This window comes from Gigantopelta aegis, chromosome 2 (genome assembly GCF_016097555.1).
Source record: "Gigantopelta aegis isolate Gae_Host chromosome 2, Gae_host_genome, whole genome shotgun sequence".
In the NCBI taxonomy this organism is placed as follows: domain Eukaryota; kingdom Metazoa; phylum Mollusca; class Gastropoda; order Neomphalida; family Peltospiridae; genus Gigantopelta; species Gigantopelta aegis.
Window position 1 is genome coordinate 19,003,341 of NC_054700.1, and position 20,815 is coordinate 19,024,155.

At 40.5% G+C, this 20,815-nt stretch overlaps 1 protein-coding gene across 1 annotated transcript in view; it reads right to left on the minus strand.

The window, feature by feature from the left end:
• Window positions 1–1,968: 1,968 nt before the first annotated feature.
• LOC121387580 (melanin-concentrating hormone receptor 2-like) overlaps window positions 1,969–20,815 on the minus strand; it is a 68,163-nt gene continuing 49,316 nt past the window's right edge. Inside the window, exons 2-3 of the mRNA XM_041518743.1 lie at window positions 6,303–6,360; window positions 1,969–2,981 (exon numbers count right to left, since the gene is read on the minus strand). Of these exons, the coding sequence (XP_041374677.1) occupies window positions 1,969–2,981; window positions 6,303–6,360 (1,071 nt within the window). The remainder of the gene's footprint in view (window positions 2,982–6,302; window positions 6,361–20,815) is intronic.

Here is a 20,815-nt window from a genome sequence, read left to right on the forward strand (position 1 = left end):
GACGAAATATAAAACGAAAATAAAATAACTAAAACATATTTATTATAACATTCACATTGATTGAAAAGTTTATACATTTTTAGTTTATTACATGTAATTTCACAGTTGAACAATACCTACAGGTTGCATGATAATATTCGATAGACACGTGGGGTCAATTTGTGAATTGACACAATGTGCTGAAATAAACACGGTCAGCTTTTCCAATAAATGTGTAGGCAATGAATGTCTAATGACGGGTATGACCACCCTGAGCATCAAATACACACCACGACACGACGTCTCATGGAACGGGTCAATCGCCTGATGACGTCATTGGGTATTCTTCTCCATTCTTCTGCCAGAGCCTGTGCAAGCTGTTGTCTGTTACCTGGGGGGTTGGGACGTCGTCGGATTCGTGTATCAAGTTGATCCCAAAGGTTTTTAATCGGGGACATGTCTGGAGATCGAGCTGGCCAAGGTAAAACATCGATGTTGTTAGCTTGTATGAAGTTCTGTACTATCCGAACAGTATGGGGCCTGGCGTTGTCGTGTTGAAATATGATTCCACGTTGCTGTTGTTGAAGAAATGGAAGAACCACGGGACGCAGGATTTCATCACGATATCTAACGGAGGTTAGATTATCATCGATGACGACAAATTCCGTCTTCTTGTCACCACAAGTACCGCCCCACACCATCACACTGCTTGGCATCAGGGGTAATGAAAAGGCAGATTCTGCTGCCAAGTCTGCTCTGGATTTGCCTCATGCCAGGGTTGGTGTACCGTATACTGATTTTAAATATAATATCAACCAATTTATCTTTTCGACTTGGCAACGTGATTGGGACGGTGCGGTTGCGAACAAGCTTCATGCTATCAAGCTGGTCTTGGGAGAGTGGCAGTCCTCCTATAGACAGTGCAGGAAGGATGAAATAGTCTTGTGTCGTGCTCGCATCGATCATACTTACTTGACCCATTCATTTATTTTGAAGAAGGATCTGCTGTCGGACCTGTAGAGAGAGAACCTGCTTTCATCTGAAAACAGCACCCTCTGCCACTGTTGAAGTCGCCATCGAAGTACTGTTCTGGCCCATCGTAACCTCCGGACGCGATGATCACATATCAGAACTGTTCCTCTATATGGTCTGTAGGCACGAATTCCATGTGCTCTTAGTCGCCGTGCCACAGTGCGTCGAATTACAATACGACCCAAAGCATTAGATGAAGATGGCGTCACGGTCAAGAACCTATTGCGTAGATGTAACGTTCGCAGATAGCGGTCTTCCCGCGGTGTTGCAACACGTGGTCTTCCGCTACGTGGTAGGTCAGTTGTTCTTCCTGTCTGCCTAAATCGTCTCATTAATCTCACTATCGTTGTTTTGGTGCAAGCAAATCGTCGTGCAATATCGATGTACGATGTTCCCACCTGCACCATACCAATGGCGCGTTCCCTCTGTTCTACCGTTAGACATGGCATATATTGGGTGATTTTATGAACAAGTGGACTCTGCACATTCACACTTCTGCGTTTTTATACACATTTTGCACGTGCGACTTAAGAAGTCCATGCAAAACTTTAAATTGATTTTTCACCAACTGATTGCGACAACAATGACCAATGCCAGAACAAGGAGTAGTGTTTGCACGGACGATGTCAATATTATCGATTTTTTATTTTATGCACTTTGACTATCGGTCTGATATAAGAAAATATTTAAGAATCATTGGTATATTTTCTTTTGCCCGTCAGTATATATATATATATATATATATATATATCCACACACACACACACACACACACACACACACACACACACACACACAATATACACACCACATTAAAGTTATTTGGTTTTGTATATATAAACGTATCCAGATAAGAGTTATCTGGAGAAAAAAAAAGTAAACAACAAAAAACCGACATCCTTATGACGGAAAGGCAATGATAACAATAGTTGAAAATACTCCACACGCGAAAACACCTCACATTAGAGTAATCTCTTCTCTAGTCTTTGTATTGTTCACCAAGGAACTCCTCTCCCTGTAGAACATATGCCTGAGCTGCAGGCGAAAATGCTTGCCCGACAAGACGTAAATAAAGAAATTTGCAGCATAGTTAATTGCAGTGATGACGATAAACAGGTCCTTCCATGGTGACACCTGAATGAGAAAATCCCTGGCGGTCAAGCCATCGCTGACCCTAATAACAACGATTATGAGGATGGTTAACAGAACAGTGGGGAATAACGTGAGAATATACGTGAAGCATATTGTCAAAAGCATCATGGTGGTCTTGTGTCTCTTGGCAGCTCCGCGGGCGAGTCTGGTAGAAGTGGAGTTCTCACCGGCGGCAGCCTTCCCGACCTTTTTAATCTTCCACAGAACCATGACGTTGCACACGAACACACAGAGTATTGGAAACGCGAAGGCGAGGCATAGTTGATAGAAGTAGATGTGGAGTCTGAGAAAATCCTCGGTGAAGTACGAGGCGCTCTCACAGCGGTCTCGCACCTTAGTTACCATTATCAGACGAAACAGTTGAGTGTAGGCCGCGAAAACAAACAGAGCTAGAATTACAGCCACAGCGCCCCTCTGCGTGCAAATCGTGTGCTTCCGGAAAGGGGTATAAACCACGAGGACTCTCTCCAAAGCCATGCAGACGACAAGCCAAGAAGACATCAAGTAGCAGACGGACTCTGCAAAAGTAAATATCTTGCAGCCAGAAGCGTTGAAGTGCAGGAAAAGTCCCGTTTTCTTGATATCTCTCAGAAAGGCATCCACAACCTCGAGTTCCTGGCCAAGCAGCGTGAGGCTGTCGAACACAGCCAGGGCACACAGGTAGTGGCTATAGGAGCGGTGTCGCAGCAGCTTGGACTTCATCACGATAAAGGAGAGACAGTTGCCCACGATTCCGACAAGGACGATCACCGGCGTACAGACCTGTTTGATCGTCCATCCCCAGTTACTGATCGAGTACGGATTGGCATAGGGCACATCTGAAACGAGAATTTTAACATCAAAATTTAAAACGTTTAATGTTAAGTTTGATTTAACAATACAACTAGAGCATATTGATTTATTAATCAGTCATCGGCTACTGGATATCAAATATTAGGTAAAGTTAAAAATTAAAGTTTTGTTTAACAACACCACTAGAGCACGTTGATGTATTTATTTTCGGCATTTGATAAAGTTAAAAGTTAGTTTGTTTTCTTTAACGACCCTACTAGAGCACACTGATTCATTAATTAATCATCGGCTACTGGATGTCAAATATTCGGTAATGTTAAAAATTAAAGTTTGATTTGTTTAACAACATCACTAGAGCGCATTAATTTTTTTAAATGATCGTTTTTTTTCCATTACCAGCATGGGATCTTTTATATGGACCATCTCATAGACAGGATAACACATACCAGTCGTGGTGCACCGACTGGAACGGGAAAGAACTCAATAGACCCACCACCGATGATCGACCCTAGACCGACAGCGCATCAGGCAAGCGCTATACCACTTTTATATGCACGACCTCTCAGATAGGATAGGACATATCACGGCCTTTGATATACCAGTCGTGGTGCACTGGACTGACTAGAACAATAAATAGCTCAAAAGACCCACCGACGGGGATCGATCCTAGACAGATCGCGTATCAGGCGAGCGCTATTCCACTGGGCTACGCCCCGCCCACTCGGATACGAATATCTTAGTGTTTATATTCATGTTTAAAAAATCATTCCTGGTTTGTCCTTAACTAAATTAAATTAAGATTTTTAAATTTTTTAAATGCATATAATTATTATTTATATAAGAATTGTTTCTCATTTTTTAGGAATTTAAATTCCTAAAAAATTAGGAACAATTCTTATAATTACAAACAGTACAAGAAGTGTACCTTAAAAGACTCAAAATAATTTCTTTCGTTCTTACCGTCAGCCATGTTCTGTAAATAAGCGTAGGAATACATGTATACATACTATTGGATGTTTTGGTGGGTTTTTTTTAACAGAATAAAACAGAATTATTTATAACATGAATATCTCATCCAGTTTCCCTTTTTTTTTTAATCGAGAAAACAGGTCACTTCCTTGTTCTATTTTTAAAAAGATCACCGAAATGGGTCATTGGGCTTCTCGCCCATCCAGCTAAAAATAGTTCCAATCGATCTTGGTCTTCCGTGATGACGTATTTTTATGAGGTTTATGGAAGGATAACGCTTGGTTTTTTAGTGACGTCAGCCAATCAGAATACAGTAAATCGTATAAATTCGGAAAGTTTGTAATTATATACTAATATATAAAACATCATTCATAACCTGCAGTTTTAAATATTGTTTATTTCATTTCAACTTATTTTCGTGTTTGTATTCAATTACGATTCAAGCTCGCTGTCCTGGGCACACACACCTCAGCTATCTGGGCTGTCTGTCCATGACAGAAAGTTAGTTGTTAATTGCTAGTGGTTTGTGCGAGAGAAGAGGGTGTAGTGGTCTTACACCTACCCACTGAGTCGTTAAAACTCGCTTTGGATGGGAACCGGTATCGGGCTGCGAACCATGTTCCTATCAGGCTTATGTCCGATGGTTTAACCACGACACCACCGAGGTCGGTCTTGAAATATTACCACTGTTTACTTTGAAGGATCCCAAAAGGGAAGCAACTCTCATTAAACTCTAAAAGACAGGCAACAAGCTTCATGTTATGGCATTCAGTTACAGATTCAAAAACAAGTCCTGTTTTTACACCATAATTATAGGAAGCGGATCCTCCATCAACAATGTATAACTTATATCAACAGTCAAACCAGTTCTGATTTCAATAAAATAAAAAAAAGAACAAAGGGCGATTTTGTTTTCAATCGCTCGACATTCGTTGCCTGAGAGTGCAGTATTTAGCTCAATCGCTTGAGGTGCTTGCGTCGGTGGATTCATTCAAATGAACAAAATTAGTTTTATCTGCGCAAAAAAATGTATGCAATTTTATTTTATCTAGTACCGATGTGTCAAGTAGCCGTGTGCTTGAAACATGTATGGGGTATCTGTAAAAACAAAAGTACTCAAATTTTGTGTGGAACTAGGGTAGTCATAGACGCTACCCGTTATCTGTAAAATGAGCAGCTTGACCCCCAATTTTTTGTGGTAGTATTTATATCCCTGGTGTTTATGTTGATTGATACGCTGAAGGTCGGAGTTTTAGCCACATATGTTACTATTGTCGTCTGTGGGATTTGATTTGGTTGTACACCCTACAGGTCCAACTGGAGGGGAACAAAGATTTCGTATCCGTCCTTTTGTCCGTTTGTCTTCCCATCTGTCCCACAGGTTTTTTTTTTTTTTTTGGGGGGGGGGGTTGTTTTTTTGGGGGGGTTGTTGTTGTTGTTGGGTTTTTTGTGTGTTTTTTGTTGTTTTTTTCTTGGGGGGGGGGGGGTAGGAAAGGGTCGCAAATGTTATGCCTAGTTTTATCGTGTATTAATTATTACAGATTAGCTCATACTGTTATGACTATTTACACATATTTTACACAGTTAAATGGCTCATGAACTTAAAAAACACGAAAATGCGTTTTGCAGACTGTTTTTGTTTTAAAGGGACATTCCCGAGTTTGCTGCATTGTAAGATGTTTCCGACTAATAAAATATTTCTACGATTAAACTTACATATTAAATATATGTTCTTGTTTAGAATATCAGTGTCTGTATATTCAATGTGTTTCTGGTCGTCTTAATATTTGTAAGAAGCCCAAACTGGATTTTGTCTTCAAATAATTTCGTACGTACGAAAAAACAATATTTTAGGAAATAAGATGAAATTGAACCTAGTACAAATATTAAAACGATCAGAAACACGTTTAATATGACGCCACTAATATTTTATGCATAAAAATATATTTGATATGTAATTACAGTCGTCAAAATGTCTCTGTTAGTCGATAACATCTTAAACATTGCAGCAAACTCGGGAATGTCCCTTTAAATGTCTAAAGATATTGAACTGTAATTTTGTGTATAGTTTTACCATGTTTACCAGATCGCGTTTGACTTACATGGCGATTTACCCATTTTCACAGAGTTATGGTCCATTATCGTACGAAATAAGAAAATATATACTGGGCACGGTAGCGAACATATGTTGCTTTAGCAGTACTCCCAAAATGCTTGTTATTATTGGTGGCTATTTATAATTGTATCCCTAACCTTGTTCGGAATGAACTCCGACGGTTTCGTATAGGATTTTAAGATGCCAAATGGTGATTAACGGCTGGGTTGGTGGGTTGGTGGGTTTTTTTGTTGTTGATCAGAAAGTTAAGTGAACAACTTACCTGTTGCATTTGAACAACCATCGTCGGCCATCGACAAATTACACGCTTGGTTCATGATCTGAAAAAACAACAAAAACACCGACATCATATCATCATCACTTTCATCATCACCACCACTATTATTATCATCATAATTATCATCTTCATCATCATCATCATCATCATCATCATCATCACCACCATTATGATTTCAACCAACACACAACAGCCGGTGCAGCTGATACTACTACTACCACTACCATCAACTCCACTACTATCATAATAATGAGACCTTGCTACTATGGGAGACTATATATATATATATGTTATATACCAAATGTTTGACATCCAATAGCCGATAATTAAATAACATCAATAAACTCTAATGGTGTTGTTAAACAAAACAAACTATTTAGTAATGTCTATTGACGCTCAAGACATTGACACACTTGTCTGGGGGTCTTGCGTCGAGGGATCGAACCACCTCGGTGGATCCGTTCAATTGATTTTTTTTTTATCTCGTTCCAACCAGTGCACCACAACTGGTCAAAGGCCGTGGTATGTGCTTTTCTGTCTGTGGAAAAGTGCATATAAAAGATCCCTTGCTGCCTTAGGAATATTTTTTTTTAGCGGGTTTCCTCTGCTGACTACGAGTCAGAATGACAAAATGGTTGACAATCCAATAGCCGATGATTAATTAATCAATGTGCTCTAGTCGTGTCGTTAAAGAAAACAAATTTTAATTTTAACTTTGGTGTGACCGTTTGGCCCCAGAAGGTCGATAGTACTGGGTTTGTTGGTTTCTTTCGAATATACTGAACAACAAAACAACCGCGAATATTTCAATCTTTTGTTTTTCACGATAAAAGTATTTAGGTAAATAATGTCAATATGTAATTAATGTTCACAAACTATTCGAAGGCGGATCTAGAGACAGGCCCAGCCCCCCCCCCCCACCCGCCCCCCCAAATTTTTTTGCGACAGTTATAATTTTATTCTATATTAATTTTTTTTTTTTTTACGATCCCCCTCCAAACCTCCCCCAAAGTTCCCTTGGCATCCCGGCTCATGACATCCGCCACTGATATTGATAATTTTAGCAAACACAAACATTATTGGGAATCAGTGGCGGATCTAAGGTGGGGGAGGTAGAGGAAAGCCCTCTAAATTTTGCGTCAGGTAGATTTTTATTTTAGTTTTTAATATTTTACGTTGGATAATCCGAGGAATCCTTTCGGGAACATTTGTGATCCCCCCAACCCACCCCGTCCTAAATGGATTTTCTGGATCCACCACTGGGGAGTCAAACTAAACATTTTAAATAAATTAAATAAAACTATTCTGAACGACAAAACCGTAATACATGGTCAGGGACCTATCTCTACTACGCAATTCAGAGTCCAATGGGAATTTTGGCAAAATAGTGACTCCACTAATCTCTAGCAAAAGTGCCTCGTCATTAGGAGGACAGCCACTCAAGAGGATATCCTTTACGAGAGATTCCATCCCTCTTGCGCTTCTTCTACTGTTCAGTATACAATGTTAATTAATCGTCAGATACGTTCCCTTGGTGAGGTTTCCCACTCTCTCATTCCTGCGTTCACAAATTAATATTTTGTCAGTTACTAAAAGCCAATTTCCGTACCGTCACAGCGGTACGCTTGTTGATGAAGCAGTTTGAGAAAATGCCACTGACATATGTTGGGGGTGTTGTGAGACGACATTTCCAAGTTCCATTAAGTTCGTAGCCTTGACCACGTAAGGCATGGGAATAAGCTTTCATGGGCTACGTAACCACACCGGCGTGGACTGCAAATCTACAACACGAACAATGTGATTTTGTATGGTAATTCGAAAGAAAGAAGAAAAAAAGAAAGAAATGTTTTATTTAACGACGCATCCAACAAATTTTTATATACGGTTATATGGCGTCAGACATATGGTTAAGGACCACACAGATTTTGAGAAGAAACCCGCTGTCGCCACTTCATGGGCTACTCTTTTCCGATTAGCAGCAAGGCCTTTGGCCTTTGTTGAACCAGTTATGGATCACTGGTCGGTGCAAGTGGTTTACACCTAGCCACTGAGTCTTGCGGAGCACTCACTCAGGGTTTGGAGTCGATATCTGGATTAAAAATCCCATGCCTCGACTGGGATTCGAACCCAGTACCTACCAGCCTGTAGACCGATGGCCTAACCACGACGCCACCGAGGCCGGTCTCGAAAGAAAGAGACAGACAGAAAGAGAGAGAGAGAGAGAGAGAGAGAGAGAGAGAGAGAGAGAGAGAGAGAGAGAGAGAGAGAGAGAGAGAGAGAGAGAGAGAGAGAGAGACAGACAGACAGACAGACACAGACAGACACAGAGACGGGGACAGAGAGAGAGAGGTAGAGCGAGACATACATAGAGACAGATACAGAGAGACAAAGAGACAGACATGCAGAGATAGATTGACAGAGCGAGAGAGAGAGAGATACAGACAGATATACAGAGAAAGATAGTTTGTTTTGTTTAACGACACCACTAGAGCACATTGATTAATTAATCATCAGCTATTGAATTTCTCGTTCCAACCAATGCATCACAACTGGTATATCAAAGGTCGTGGTATGTGATACCCTGTCTGTGAGATGGTGCATATAAAAAAACCCTGCTACTAATGGAAAAAACAAGTATTAAATGTTTGACATCCAAATGGCAATCATTAATAAATCAATGTGCTGTAGTGGTGTTGTTAAACGAAAAGTTCGTATTGTGTTTCAATAAAAGTAGCAGACGGATGGAGGAGGAAGAGAGTCTGTGTCTCCTACTTGTCGTCTAAAACATTCACTTTGCTGTGCTCTACTATTGCGTGTATCCCAAACACATATAATAGCTTACACACGTACACACTTCACATATCGTTACTACGGGCCTGAGCTGGGTCATATTTTAGCAAGGCCTAAGCAAACAAACACAATTTAGTTTCCGGGAACCGAACCCTACATAGACAAAAAAGGGCTGACCCTAAAAACAAAAGACGTTAATAAAGTTACTCAGGGCAGCACATGCCACAACATTGGATACACCCGTCGTAGAGCACTGGTTGGGACGGGGAAAGGATTCCTGGCACATCGGCATGAGTGAAAGGTCCTATTTACATCAATATTGTATTAACTTGTTCGATAAAAGTGAGATCGTCACATCATGCTGTGACAGACATACAGATTTGGCATGTGCAGATTTATTTTTCTTTTGTAATTTCGTAATGTTACGTTATATTGTGCACAGTCCGTTTGCGTCGATGAATTGACTTGCAACTCTGTAATGATAAATGCTAAAGGCATATAAAACACATTATCAAGTTGTTAACCCAAACCAACTAACGTACCATTTTTAAAATTACAGGAAGGAAGGGAGGAAGGAAATGTTTTAATTAACTACGCACTCAACACATTTTATTTACGGTTATATGGCGTCGGACATTGTTAAGGACCACAGATATATTGAGTGAGGAAACCCGCTGTCGCCACTTCATGGGCTACTCTTTTCGATTAGCACCAAGGGATGTTATATATGCACCATCCCACAGACAGGATAACACATACAACGGCCTTTGTTACACCGGTTTTGGAGCACTGGTTGGAACGAGAAATAGCCCAATGGGCCCACCGACGGGGATCGATCCTAGATCGATTTCTCATCAGACGAGAGCTGTACAGCTGAGCTATGTCCCGCCCCTTTAAAATTACAGTGTCATTGGTTTAACAAACTACAATCAAATTGTTAAGCTTATATCTCTTTGTTTCATACAGAGACGTAATTGGAAATATTTGAGGCGAGTTTCTGACATTTATCATTTTAAAGCGTAGAACTGCCAACAAAAATTGCCTAAAATGGGTTTGTTCGCTCGCTCCCGCCCCCTAAATCCTCCTCGGCGACGCACCTGAGGCATTCAAGGCAACTGGATTAGCAGCCAAGGTATGCAATGCACTGGTTTTCGTCTTGATGAACAGTAGAATTCTCTGGCATTTGATATCTCAAAGATAACTGATACAACATATTTATGTCCTTACCTTTCCTTGTCCTGTGTTAAATAATATAGTTTCCTCAGCTTAGATTGAACCATTACAGTAGCACCAAACAGCGACATCGCGCGTTTACGAGTCCATTCCATGGAATTGGGAGTGTTACAAATCGCATTACAACCTCCCTAGACCCACGGTTGTGATGTTTGTGGTTTGCACGCAGGCAGCTATCAATGAACAATCGGCAAACGTAAACGTCCTCCTGGAAATGTAGCATCTGGTTATTCAATCTATTAACTCCTCATTAAACGCTTGGCTTCATTGGTGATGCGCAGTTTTATTGTGCAAATCGCCAACATCTTAGTACGCTAGCCAATAATGTCGATAGTGCTCTATTGTGACATGTTGGATTCGTCATAATTAAGTTAAGGTTTCGTTTTGTTTTGACAATACATTCCAAAACAGTACCTCATGACTAGTATTGATCTCTCTCTGTCTCTGTTTCTGTCTGTCTGTCTGTCCTCCCTAACTCTCCGCCTCGCTCTCCTCTCTCTCTCTCCTCGTCTCTTCTCTCTCCCTCTCTCTCCCCTCCACCCCCCCCCCCCTCTCTCTCTCCTCTCTCTCTCTCTCTCTCTCTCTCTCTCTCTCTCTCTCTCTCTCTATCTCTGTCCTTTTGTTTTGACAATATATTCTAAAACAATTCCTGCCATCTAGTACTAGTATCTCTCTCTACTTCTCTCTCTCTCTCTCTCTCTCTCTCTCTCTCTCTCTCTCTCTCTCTCTCTCTCTCTCTCTCTCTCTCTCCATTATATGGGGGTGATAATGTTTTTAAAGTGAACACGTCGTTTATCATTAGTAATGATTGATAACACTATTATTTCACTGACATTTTCAGTTCGGCACATCACACGGTAACTGTACCAACACGGTAACTGGACCCACAAGGTACCGGGACCCACACGGATCTAGACTAGACGGGTGATCTTCGAACAGATAGCTGGCTGTACTATACCAAATAAAATCCCATAGGCGACCATGTTAGCGTTTGTGTTTAAAACAAACTGCATGCAAATATAACAAATAAATATACCTTAAAGTATTAAATGAAGAACAGATACCGTTCATGGCTGTGTTTACAACCCCCACCCCCTAGTTATTTAACAAAATGTGAGTACCCCATGCACAAGCCTACTTGACACAGTAGTATTTGATGAAATAGTACACAGTAGTACCAAATGAAATAAAACTGCATACATCATTTTACCCAGATGAAACAGATGATTTTTTTTTATTACAATAAGCACAGTCACATTTATCACCACCGGCAGAACTTGTGGTATTAACGTCTCCATCCAAAGTTCGAACTTTGACCCAGTCGCAAGTTATTAGATTTAGTACAACCAGCTATACACATGTAGGTCTCCAGGAGTGCAGTGTTCACTGCCCACCGGCGTTATGGCCACACCCCGACAATCGTTAAAGAGACAGACCCTAGTTGTTAAAGACTACGACGTATGTTTCACCGGCCTTGGTGGCGCAGTTGTTAAGCCATCGGGCTACAGGCTGGTAGGTACAGGGTTCGCAGCCCGGAACCGGCTCCAACCCAGAGCGAGTTCTTAAGGGTAGATGTGAGGCCACTACACCCTATTCTCTCTCTCTAACCACTAACCAACTGACAACTAACCCACTGTCCTGGACAGACAGCCCAGATAGCTGAGGCTTGTGTCCAGGACAGCGTGCTTGAACCTTAATTGGATATAAGCACGAAAATAAGTTGAAATGAATGAAACAACGTATTTAGATCGTTCATTCCCGTACCGCAGAAATGTTTCTTGTCATCCTGGTGTTTCTAAATACCACAAAATGCAGTTTTCATATTTTAAAAAGCGCACGTGCTTCTGAGAAGTAACTTTTATGGAGATGAGCTCTCGTATATTTTTAAGTGTATTCCCTCGTTTTATCGTCACAGGCTCTTGCTTCTCTATATTTCAACTTTATCTAAATGTGTTACATGTTTTCAGATTTAACTTAACTTAGTGTCAATTTATGTCTCCCTCTGCCTCCCGATCTCTCTCTATGTCTCTTCTCTCTCTCTCTCTCTCTCTCTCTCTCTCTCTCTCTCTCTCTCTCTCTCTCTCTCTCTCTCTCTCTCTCTCTCTCTCTCTCTCTCTCTCTTAAATGTGTGTTAATTAGTGTCCATTTCCACGGGTTGAGCTTGAGTTTGAACTGTCTTAACATGCTCCTATACCTCTAGGGTTTTAGGTATGTCCATCACGGGTTAAAACTAGGGTCTGCGTCTTTAATCCAGTCCCATGTATGTGTAAATAGACGGCCAGATAGATTGCCTAAGTCAAGAACAATTTAAGAAAAGATAGAAAATCAATCTAGGATACATACAGGGCCGTACCCTCCTGAGAATCTCACCTTTTTTTTTTTACTTCGAAAAATAGTATACACATCTCAGGGTTTAATTTGTATTGTGTTTCATTTGTTTATAAAAAAAAGTAGTGCCCCCCACCCCCCTCCATTAGGATTTTGATCAGGGTATGGCCCTGACATATAAATCAAACCTGTTCGTTCCGGGTAGGATCTCGATCCAGAAGGTAAAGTTAAGCTAAGATAATTTGATAGAAAAACTATAAGAGCCGAAGACGGAAGTACGTGACAGCTGGGCTTTATAAAACAAAGTGCGTAGTTATCGTAATGAGTGACAAAAAAGGTACAGACAGCTATCGAACCGAAGAGCATGCCGTTACCAAAAGACACTGGACAATAATTGTGACTGCTGAAAGTTGTAATGGATTTAGACATATGTACATGTTCATGCCTATTACAATAAGAAAGAAGACGTTATAAATGCAATACAGATATTTCAAAATCCATGAAACGGCCACTAATATTTTATGCAGAAAAACATATTTGATATGTAATTACAATCGTTAAAAAGTCTCTGTTAGTCGATAACATCTTAAAACGTGCAGCAAACTCAGGAATGTCCATTTAATTAATCATCGGCTATTGGATGTCAAACATTTTAAATTCTGACTCGTAGTCATCAGAGGAAACCCGCTACATTTTTCCTAATTCAGCAAGGGATCTTGTACATGCACTTTCCCACAGACAAGAAAGAACATACTACGGTTGAATGGATCCACTGAGTTGGTTCGATCCTGCGACGTAAGCACCTCAGGCGAGTGCTCAACCGACTGAGCTAAATTCCGGCCCCGGTGCTGCATGGAATCACTGGCAGGTTCCAAATACAATCAACATAATACACTTAGTAACACAGCAACTGGACATGGATAAGTGCTATGGGGATTTTGGTATCATGATATGGGTTCCCCAAAACACGCATAACAATCATGGCCCTGTTCCACGAAGCGATCTTAGCCCTAAGATTACCTTAAGCGCATAGCTACCTTAGGCTAAGATAGCTTCGAAAATATGGGCCCAGGTCCATAGCTAGCGGTGGGTGGGTGGGTGGGTGGGTGGGGGGGGGGGGGTTGCTCCCCCCCTTTTTTTTTTACTGTTTATTGGTATTGACGTTTTAAGTATGTAACCTCCCGGAAATGGCTGAAAAATGGTATTTCGAAATTTCCAGGGAGCATGCCCCCCGGACCCCCAAATGTCTTGCGCCTTCCATGCTCTTTTGTTCCAAGAATTCATCTGCCACACACCGGCCTCGGTGGCGTCGTGGTTAGGCCATCGGTCTACAGGTTGGTAGGTACTGGGTTCGGATCCCAGTCGAGGCATGGGATTTTTAATCCAGATACCGACTCCAAACCCTGAGTGAGTGCTCTGCAAGGCTCAATGGGTTGGTGTAAACCACTTGCACCGACCAGTGATCCATAACTGGTTCAACAAAGGCCATGGTTTGTGCTATCATGCCTGTGGGAAGCACAAATAAAAGATCCCTTGCTGCCTGCCGTAAAAGAGTAGCCTATGTGGCGATAGCGGGTTTGCTTTAAAAAACAGTGTCCGAATGACCATATGTTGGACGTCCAATAGCCGACGATAAGTTAAAACATCAATGTGCTCTAGTGGCGTCGTTAAATAAAGCAAACTTTACCTTTTTTTATCTGCCACACACGCACACCCCATACATACACACACGCATACACAATTCTATCTACGGCCCTGGCAATATATTATTTATAGCAGCCTGAAGGAATTCCTGTTACAAAATAAAGAAAATACTTGATGCAAATGGAAGCTTATTATTTAAAGGGACATTCCTGAGTTTGCTGCATTTTTAAAGATGTTATCCATTAACAGAGACTTTTTAACGATTGTAATTACATATCAAATATATTTTTCTGCATTAAATATTAGTGACTGTATATTAAACGTGTTTCTGATCGTTCTAATATTTATAGTAGGTTACATTTTATTTTATTTCCAAAAATATATTTTTTCGTGCGTACGAAATTATTTGAAGACAAAATCCAGTTTCGGCTTCTTACAAATATTAAGACGACCAGAAACACATTGAATATACAGACACTGATATTCTAAACAAGAAAATATATTTAATATGTAAGTTTAATTGTAGAAATATTTTATTAGTCGGAAACCACTTACAATGCAGGAAACTCAGGAATGTCCCTTTAAAACATGAACTATAGGAATCACCTCAGTACTAAAGCTTGGTCACTTGTGTCAGGTCCTTCCTTTCTTTCACATCTATGAACACAGTTAAAGGGACATTCCTGAGTTTGCTGCATTGTAAGATTATTTGAAGACAAAATCCAGTTTGGGCTTCTTACAAATATTAAGACGACCAGAAACACATTGAATATACAGACATTCTAAACAAGAAAATATATTTAATATGTAAGTTTAATCGTAGAAATATTTTATTAGTCGGAAACATCTGACAATGCAGCAAACTCGGGAATGTCCCTTTAAATTTTGCTTTCGTTCGTTATATATACGTGTCACGGGGATTCTATAATACCCGTAACTGAATAAAACACGATTGTCCAAATATCTCTCCTAACTGTATATTTATTAGATCTCTCTGTAACAGCAGTTCAAAACCGCTTTGGCTCGTCTCTAGGTATGATCAGAGATACGATCTTATATATAGTATATATTATTATAGCACGTTTAGTTCACTAGAAAACACAACAAAAACACAATACACTTTGGAATCTGTATTAACCTACGCTGACAAATGTACAGCCGCAGTAGTTAATTAATATCAACAATAATAACAACCCAGACTGATCACTTAATTAGTTAATCTCTAGGTGTCTAGTTTACACAATATGCTAATCATTTGACCGTGACACAACACCCACACGTGTGATAATTGAGAAACGCTTCTAGGGGAACTTAATTAATAAAGGAATTACAACACTATTCCTAACTGGTTAATTTTTAATTAACCCTAACTACTCATTCAGTAACCTTGTAACACAGAATTAATACTGGTACCTATCACAATAAAGACAATAACCTACAGTTTACCTAGGTCTTCTAGGATCACTGGCTAAGCTTTATATTACCAAATACTCGTATAATGTTAGAACAAAAAGTCTACGATTTACTTCGTCAGATGACCGAAGACACTGTCTAAAGAATATTGGTATAATACAGTATTAAAATATTTAAAAGTCACATCAATCACATCAAGGTTATACAACAGAGCAGAAATGATATTTACCAAAGTCCAAACGGACTAACGTTCCCCCTGGACGCCTTCCTATTTCGTTCTCCTCATAACTGTAAAATTCTAGCTATTTATTATAAAAATCAGAATATCGCCTGGGGGTACAAGGCGGCACCGAATCTTATCATCTGATATTCCACCTCTCCCAGAGTCGGTATTATTTTCTCTGATATTCAGTCTGGCTATCGCCATCGTCGCCAAATCACGGTTGTAAAAACCGCACTCGCAGAGGTATTACGTAACTACTCGCCACATGGCCTCCGCACCTAGCTAAGTGTGTACGGTCGCGCGGAGGTATTACGTAACAAGTTGCCCATCTGGGCTTAAGTGCTTATTGGACTGCACACGGCCCTCTAACACAATTAATATCGCCACAGGCGAAAACAAAAATTAAGAGCATGTACCGTCACACACCCCCACCTCAAAAAGGATATTTCCTCTACTCTAGGAATAGGGAAATATACTACATTAAAACAAAAGGGTGCGTTAACCGACGCATACGGGCATTTATAACACATGTAATAATAAGGTGACTACCAGTAATCACACTGAGTCTCTGAGTCCCTGGTATACAAAATAAAATATATATAAACAAAACAGAAATCAAGAATGTCAACACATTATCATAACGTTCAACTTCGGGACAGGGCATCAGCGATTACATTGGATGTGCCCTTGATATGTTCAATGGTAATTGGGAATTCTTGCAGAAGAAGACTCTTTCTCAAACTCTCTGGTTGGAGGCTTTCATTTGGATGGTCCAGTCCGTCTTCGTCTTCTTGGAACAGCACAGCTCCAGCACCCACGTCACTGGCACCCACAGCTAGCTTGAACGGCATTCGGTAGTCTGGTGCTGCCATCACGGGAGACGAGTAGCGCATCTGCTTGAGACGGTTGAATGACTTCTCGCATTCAACTGACCAATGGAACTTCGTTTCTTTCTTTTCCAGTGTCGCACGTCTTCCAGGTTTTCTCCGATAGGCATGCTGTCAAATCGGTGTAGCGTTGGATTCCAAGCGCACATCCTGGCTTAAGGTGTTGGTAACCGTTGGAAGGTCCTGACAAATGGAAACATTGTCTTGTTTCAACGTAGTTAACTTTGCTCGCTGGGGGTTCAAGTCTGCTAGAATCTGGCTGTTGGCCAATTTTCTCTCTGCAGTCTTGACGTCATCACAGCAAATTGAGTGACTCTCAATTTGGACCGGTAACTCTGGAACTATCGGCAGTCTGTCAAAATAACCTTTTAGCAAATTGATGTGACAATACCTACTTTTCCTAACCCTATCAGGAGTGTTTATCACATACCCTGTCTCATTAACCCGTTTGTGCACAACATAGGGCCCGAAATACCTGTTCTGCACAGAACCCCGTTTAATGGGAAGGTACAGCAGCACCTTATCCCCTGGTTTAAATTCCCGATTCCTAGTCTTCCTATCAAACACTGATTTTATTTTGCTCTGAGCATGGCTCAGTTGCTTCCTATCCTTTCTATCAAACACTGATTTTATTTTGCTCTGAGCATGGCTCAGTTGCTTCCTAGCCTTCCTATCTCTAACTCTCTTATTCATTAATACTCCCTTGTCCATATCATAACCTGACATCTGATCCTCCATCTCACCCTTAGTTAACAACGTAGTGCGAACTGCCAACAAATTTGGATCAGCCCCCTGCTCTAGAACTAACTCTTGTCTATTACAAGGTAAGGCCCCTCTATCAAACACAACTGGTTCATTTCCCCTCTGCGGGAGATCAACAGGTTCCACTACATTTAATTCGTCAGTTGACTTATCTACCAATTTACTGATAACCTCATCCACTCCAATTTCATGGCTCACACACGTATCAGACAAATCACAAATATCCTCTGGGTCTCGTGCTAACCTACTGGCCATAGCCCTAGTCATTACACACGCAGGATATCTAGTCTCATCAACCTCACACTCTTCTATGGGTAAAGGGCCGTCTTCAATTAACAATTGGTCACATTGCGGCTGACAACATTGACTAGTCAAATCATTACCCAACAAAACTCCTATGTTTTCAACGGGCAAGTCCTTCACAACACCCATAATGACTGGTCCCGTCACAAACTTCGAACACAAGAAAACCTTATGTAACCTGACAACCATATTTTCTCCAGTAACCGAGGTTAAAGCCAAACTACGTCCTATATCTGAATTCTTAATACCAGCTAAACACTCTTGCGTGATCAAACTCTGACTACACCCGGTATCTCTATAGATTGATATTGCCTTAGGACTCAATTCTTGTTTCACATCACAAACCATACCAGTGGACACATACGGGTTTACTTTCTCTGCCATGGGACTAACCATTAACTCTCTCGCTAACGGAGTTGACCTCAGTAAACCGACCACTTGCGCATTATCGCGTTTCCTTTTAAAACAGTCCCCGATAAAATGGTTATCCTTTTTACAGTAACTGCAATGTGGACGAAAAGTTCGTGCATTGGCTGATAATGCAGGTCTATCCTTACTTTGCCCACCAGGTGCATTCCTTGCCTGACTAGCTGACCAACTAGATGACTCTCCCCGATAGTTACTTTGCCGGGAAAAACCTGGCTGAAATTTCTTCTTATCACCCTGTTGTAAAGAGCTACCCGGTACTGCCTGAGCTTTGTGTATTAACACGTAATCATCTGCCACTATGCCTGCCTCCTCTATCTTTTTGACATCACGATCCTCTAACTGAATACGTAAGCTAACTGGTAATCCATTTTTAATGTCCTGTAAGATCAACAACTCCCGTAACTCGGTATATGACTCTACCCGATGGGAAATCACCCATTTATCAAACATCCCTGCCTTCTTAGCCACAAACTCACTATAAGACTGACCCAGCATTTTTCTCAACTCGCTATACCGTAAACGATAATCCTCTGGTCGTAATTCATACGCCCTCAACACCGCAGCCTTAACTAGGTCGTACTGACTTGCACGCTCATCACTCATTGAATTATAAGCTACACTAGCCTTCCCCTTAAACTTAGACATGGCTAACAATGTCCACTTAGACTGCGGCCAATTTAGCTGCTTAGCGGCCCGTTCAAAAAGTTGAAAGAACATATCTACCTCCTGGTCATCAAATACAGGCACTGATCTATAAGCCTCCGACATGTTAAAACCATTTCCTGCCTCACGTCTAACTTCTTCAGTATTCAACTTTAACTCATGTTCCACTTTTAATTTTTCTAACTGGAATTCTCTCTCCCTCTCTTCTCTTTCTCTCTCTCTCTCTCTCTCTCTCTCTCTCTCTCTCTCTCTCTCTCTCTCTCTCTCTCTCTCTCTCTCTCTCTCTCTCTCTCCCTCTCTTCTCTTTCTCTATCTCTATGTCTATCTTCTCTATCTATCTCTCTCTTCTCTCTCTCTCTCTCTCTCTCTCTCTCTCCCTCTCTCTATCTTCTCTATCTCTATTTTCTTTCTCTCTATCCCTCTCTTCTCTTTCTCTCTCTCTATCCCTCTCTCTCTCTTCTTTTTCTCTATCTCTATCTTCTTTTTCTCTCTCTCTATCTCTATCTCTCTCTCTATCTCTCTCTCTTCTCTCTCTCTATCTAATGCACGTTCTTCTCTTTCGTACTCAAGCTTTTTAAAAGCTAATTGTTGTTCCACACTTAACTCATTTATCTCTATCTCTGGAACAATCTCACTGTCTTCCATACCAGGCCTATCACCAAAAACTTCCTGGATAATAATTGTCTTTATATCACCTAAGGTTTTAGCTGATGTTAAATCAATTTCTCGCTCACCCGCGATTTCAACTAACTCGGCCTTACGTGCTCGCTTAATCTCCACTACACTGAGCGTAGGCCTATCCAGCAAATTCTTATCCATGTTTAGATATGACGCACTTATTATTAATTAATTTTCTAGTGAACAACGTTGCTACTTCTAGTAAATTTGTAAAAATAATTTATAAAGTCCCCATTTACAAACAATACTTGTTTAAATATGCATGTCCCGTTTCAGATCCGGGACGAGCGCCCCAATTTTCTACTCCTGTCACGGGGATCCTATAATACCCGTAACTGAATAAAACACGATTGTCCAAATATCTCTCCTAACTGTATATCTATTAGATCTCTCTGTAACAGCAGTTCAAAACCGCTTTGGCTCGTCTCTAGGTATGATCTGAGATACGATCTTATATAAAGTATATATTATTATAGCACGTTTAGTTCACTAGAAAACACAACAAAAACACAATACACTTTGGAATCTGTATTAACCTACGCTGACAAATGTACAGCCGCAGTAGTTAATTAATAACAACAATAATAACAACCCAGACTGATCACTTAATTGGTTAATCTCAAGGTGTCAATTTTACACTATGCTAATCATTTGACCGTGACACAACACCCACACGTGTGATAATTGAGAAACGCTTCTAGGGGAACTTAATTAATAAAGGAATTACAACACTATTCCTAACTGGTTAATTTTTAATTAACCCTAACTACTCATTCAGTAACCTTGTAACACAGAATTAATACTGATACCTATCACAATAAAGACAATAACCTACAGTTTACCTAGGTCTTCTAGGATCACTGGCTAAGCTTTATATTACCAAATACTCGTATAATGTTAGAACAAAAAGTCTACGATTTACTTCGTCAGATGACCGAAGACACTGTCTAAAGAATATTGGTATAATACAGTATTAAAATATTTAAAAGTCACATCAATCACATCAAGGTTATACAACAGAGCAGAAATGATATTTACCAAAGTCCAATCGGACTAACGTTCCCCCTGGACGCCTTCCTATTTCGTTCTCCTCATAACTGTAAAATTCTAGCTATTTATTATAAAAATCAGAATATCGCCTGGGG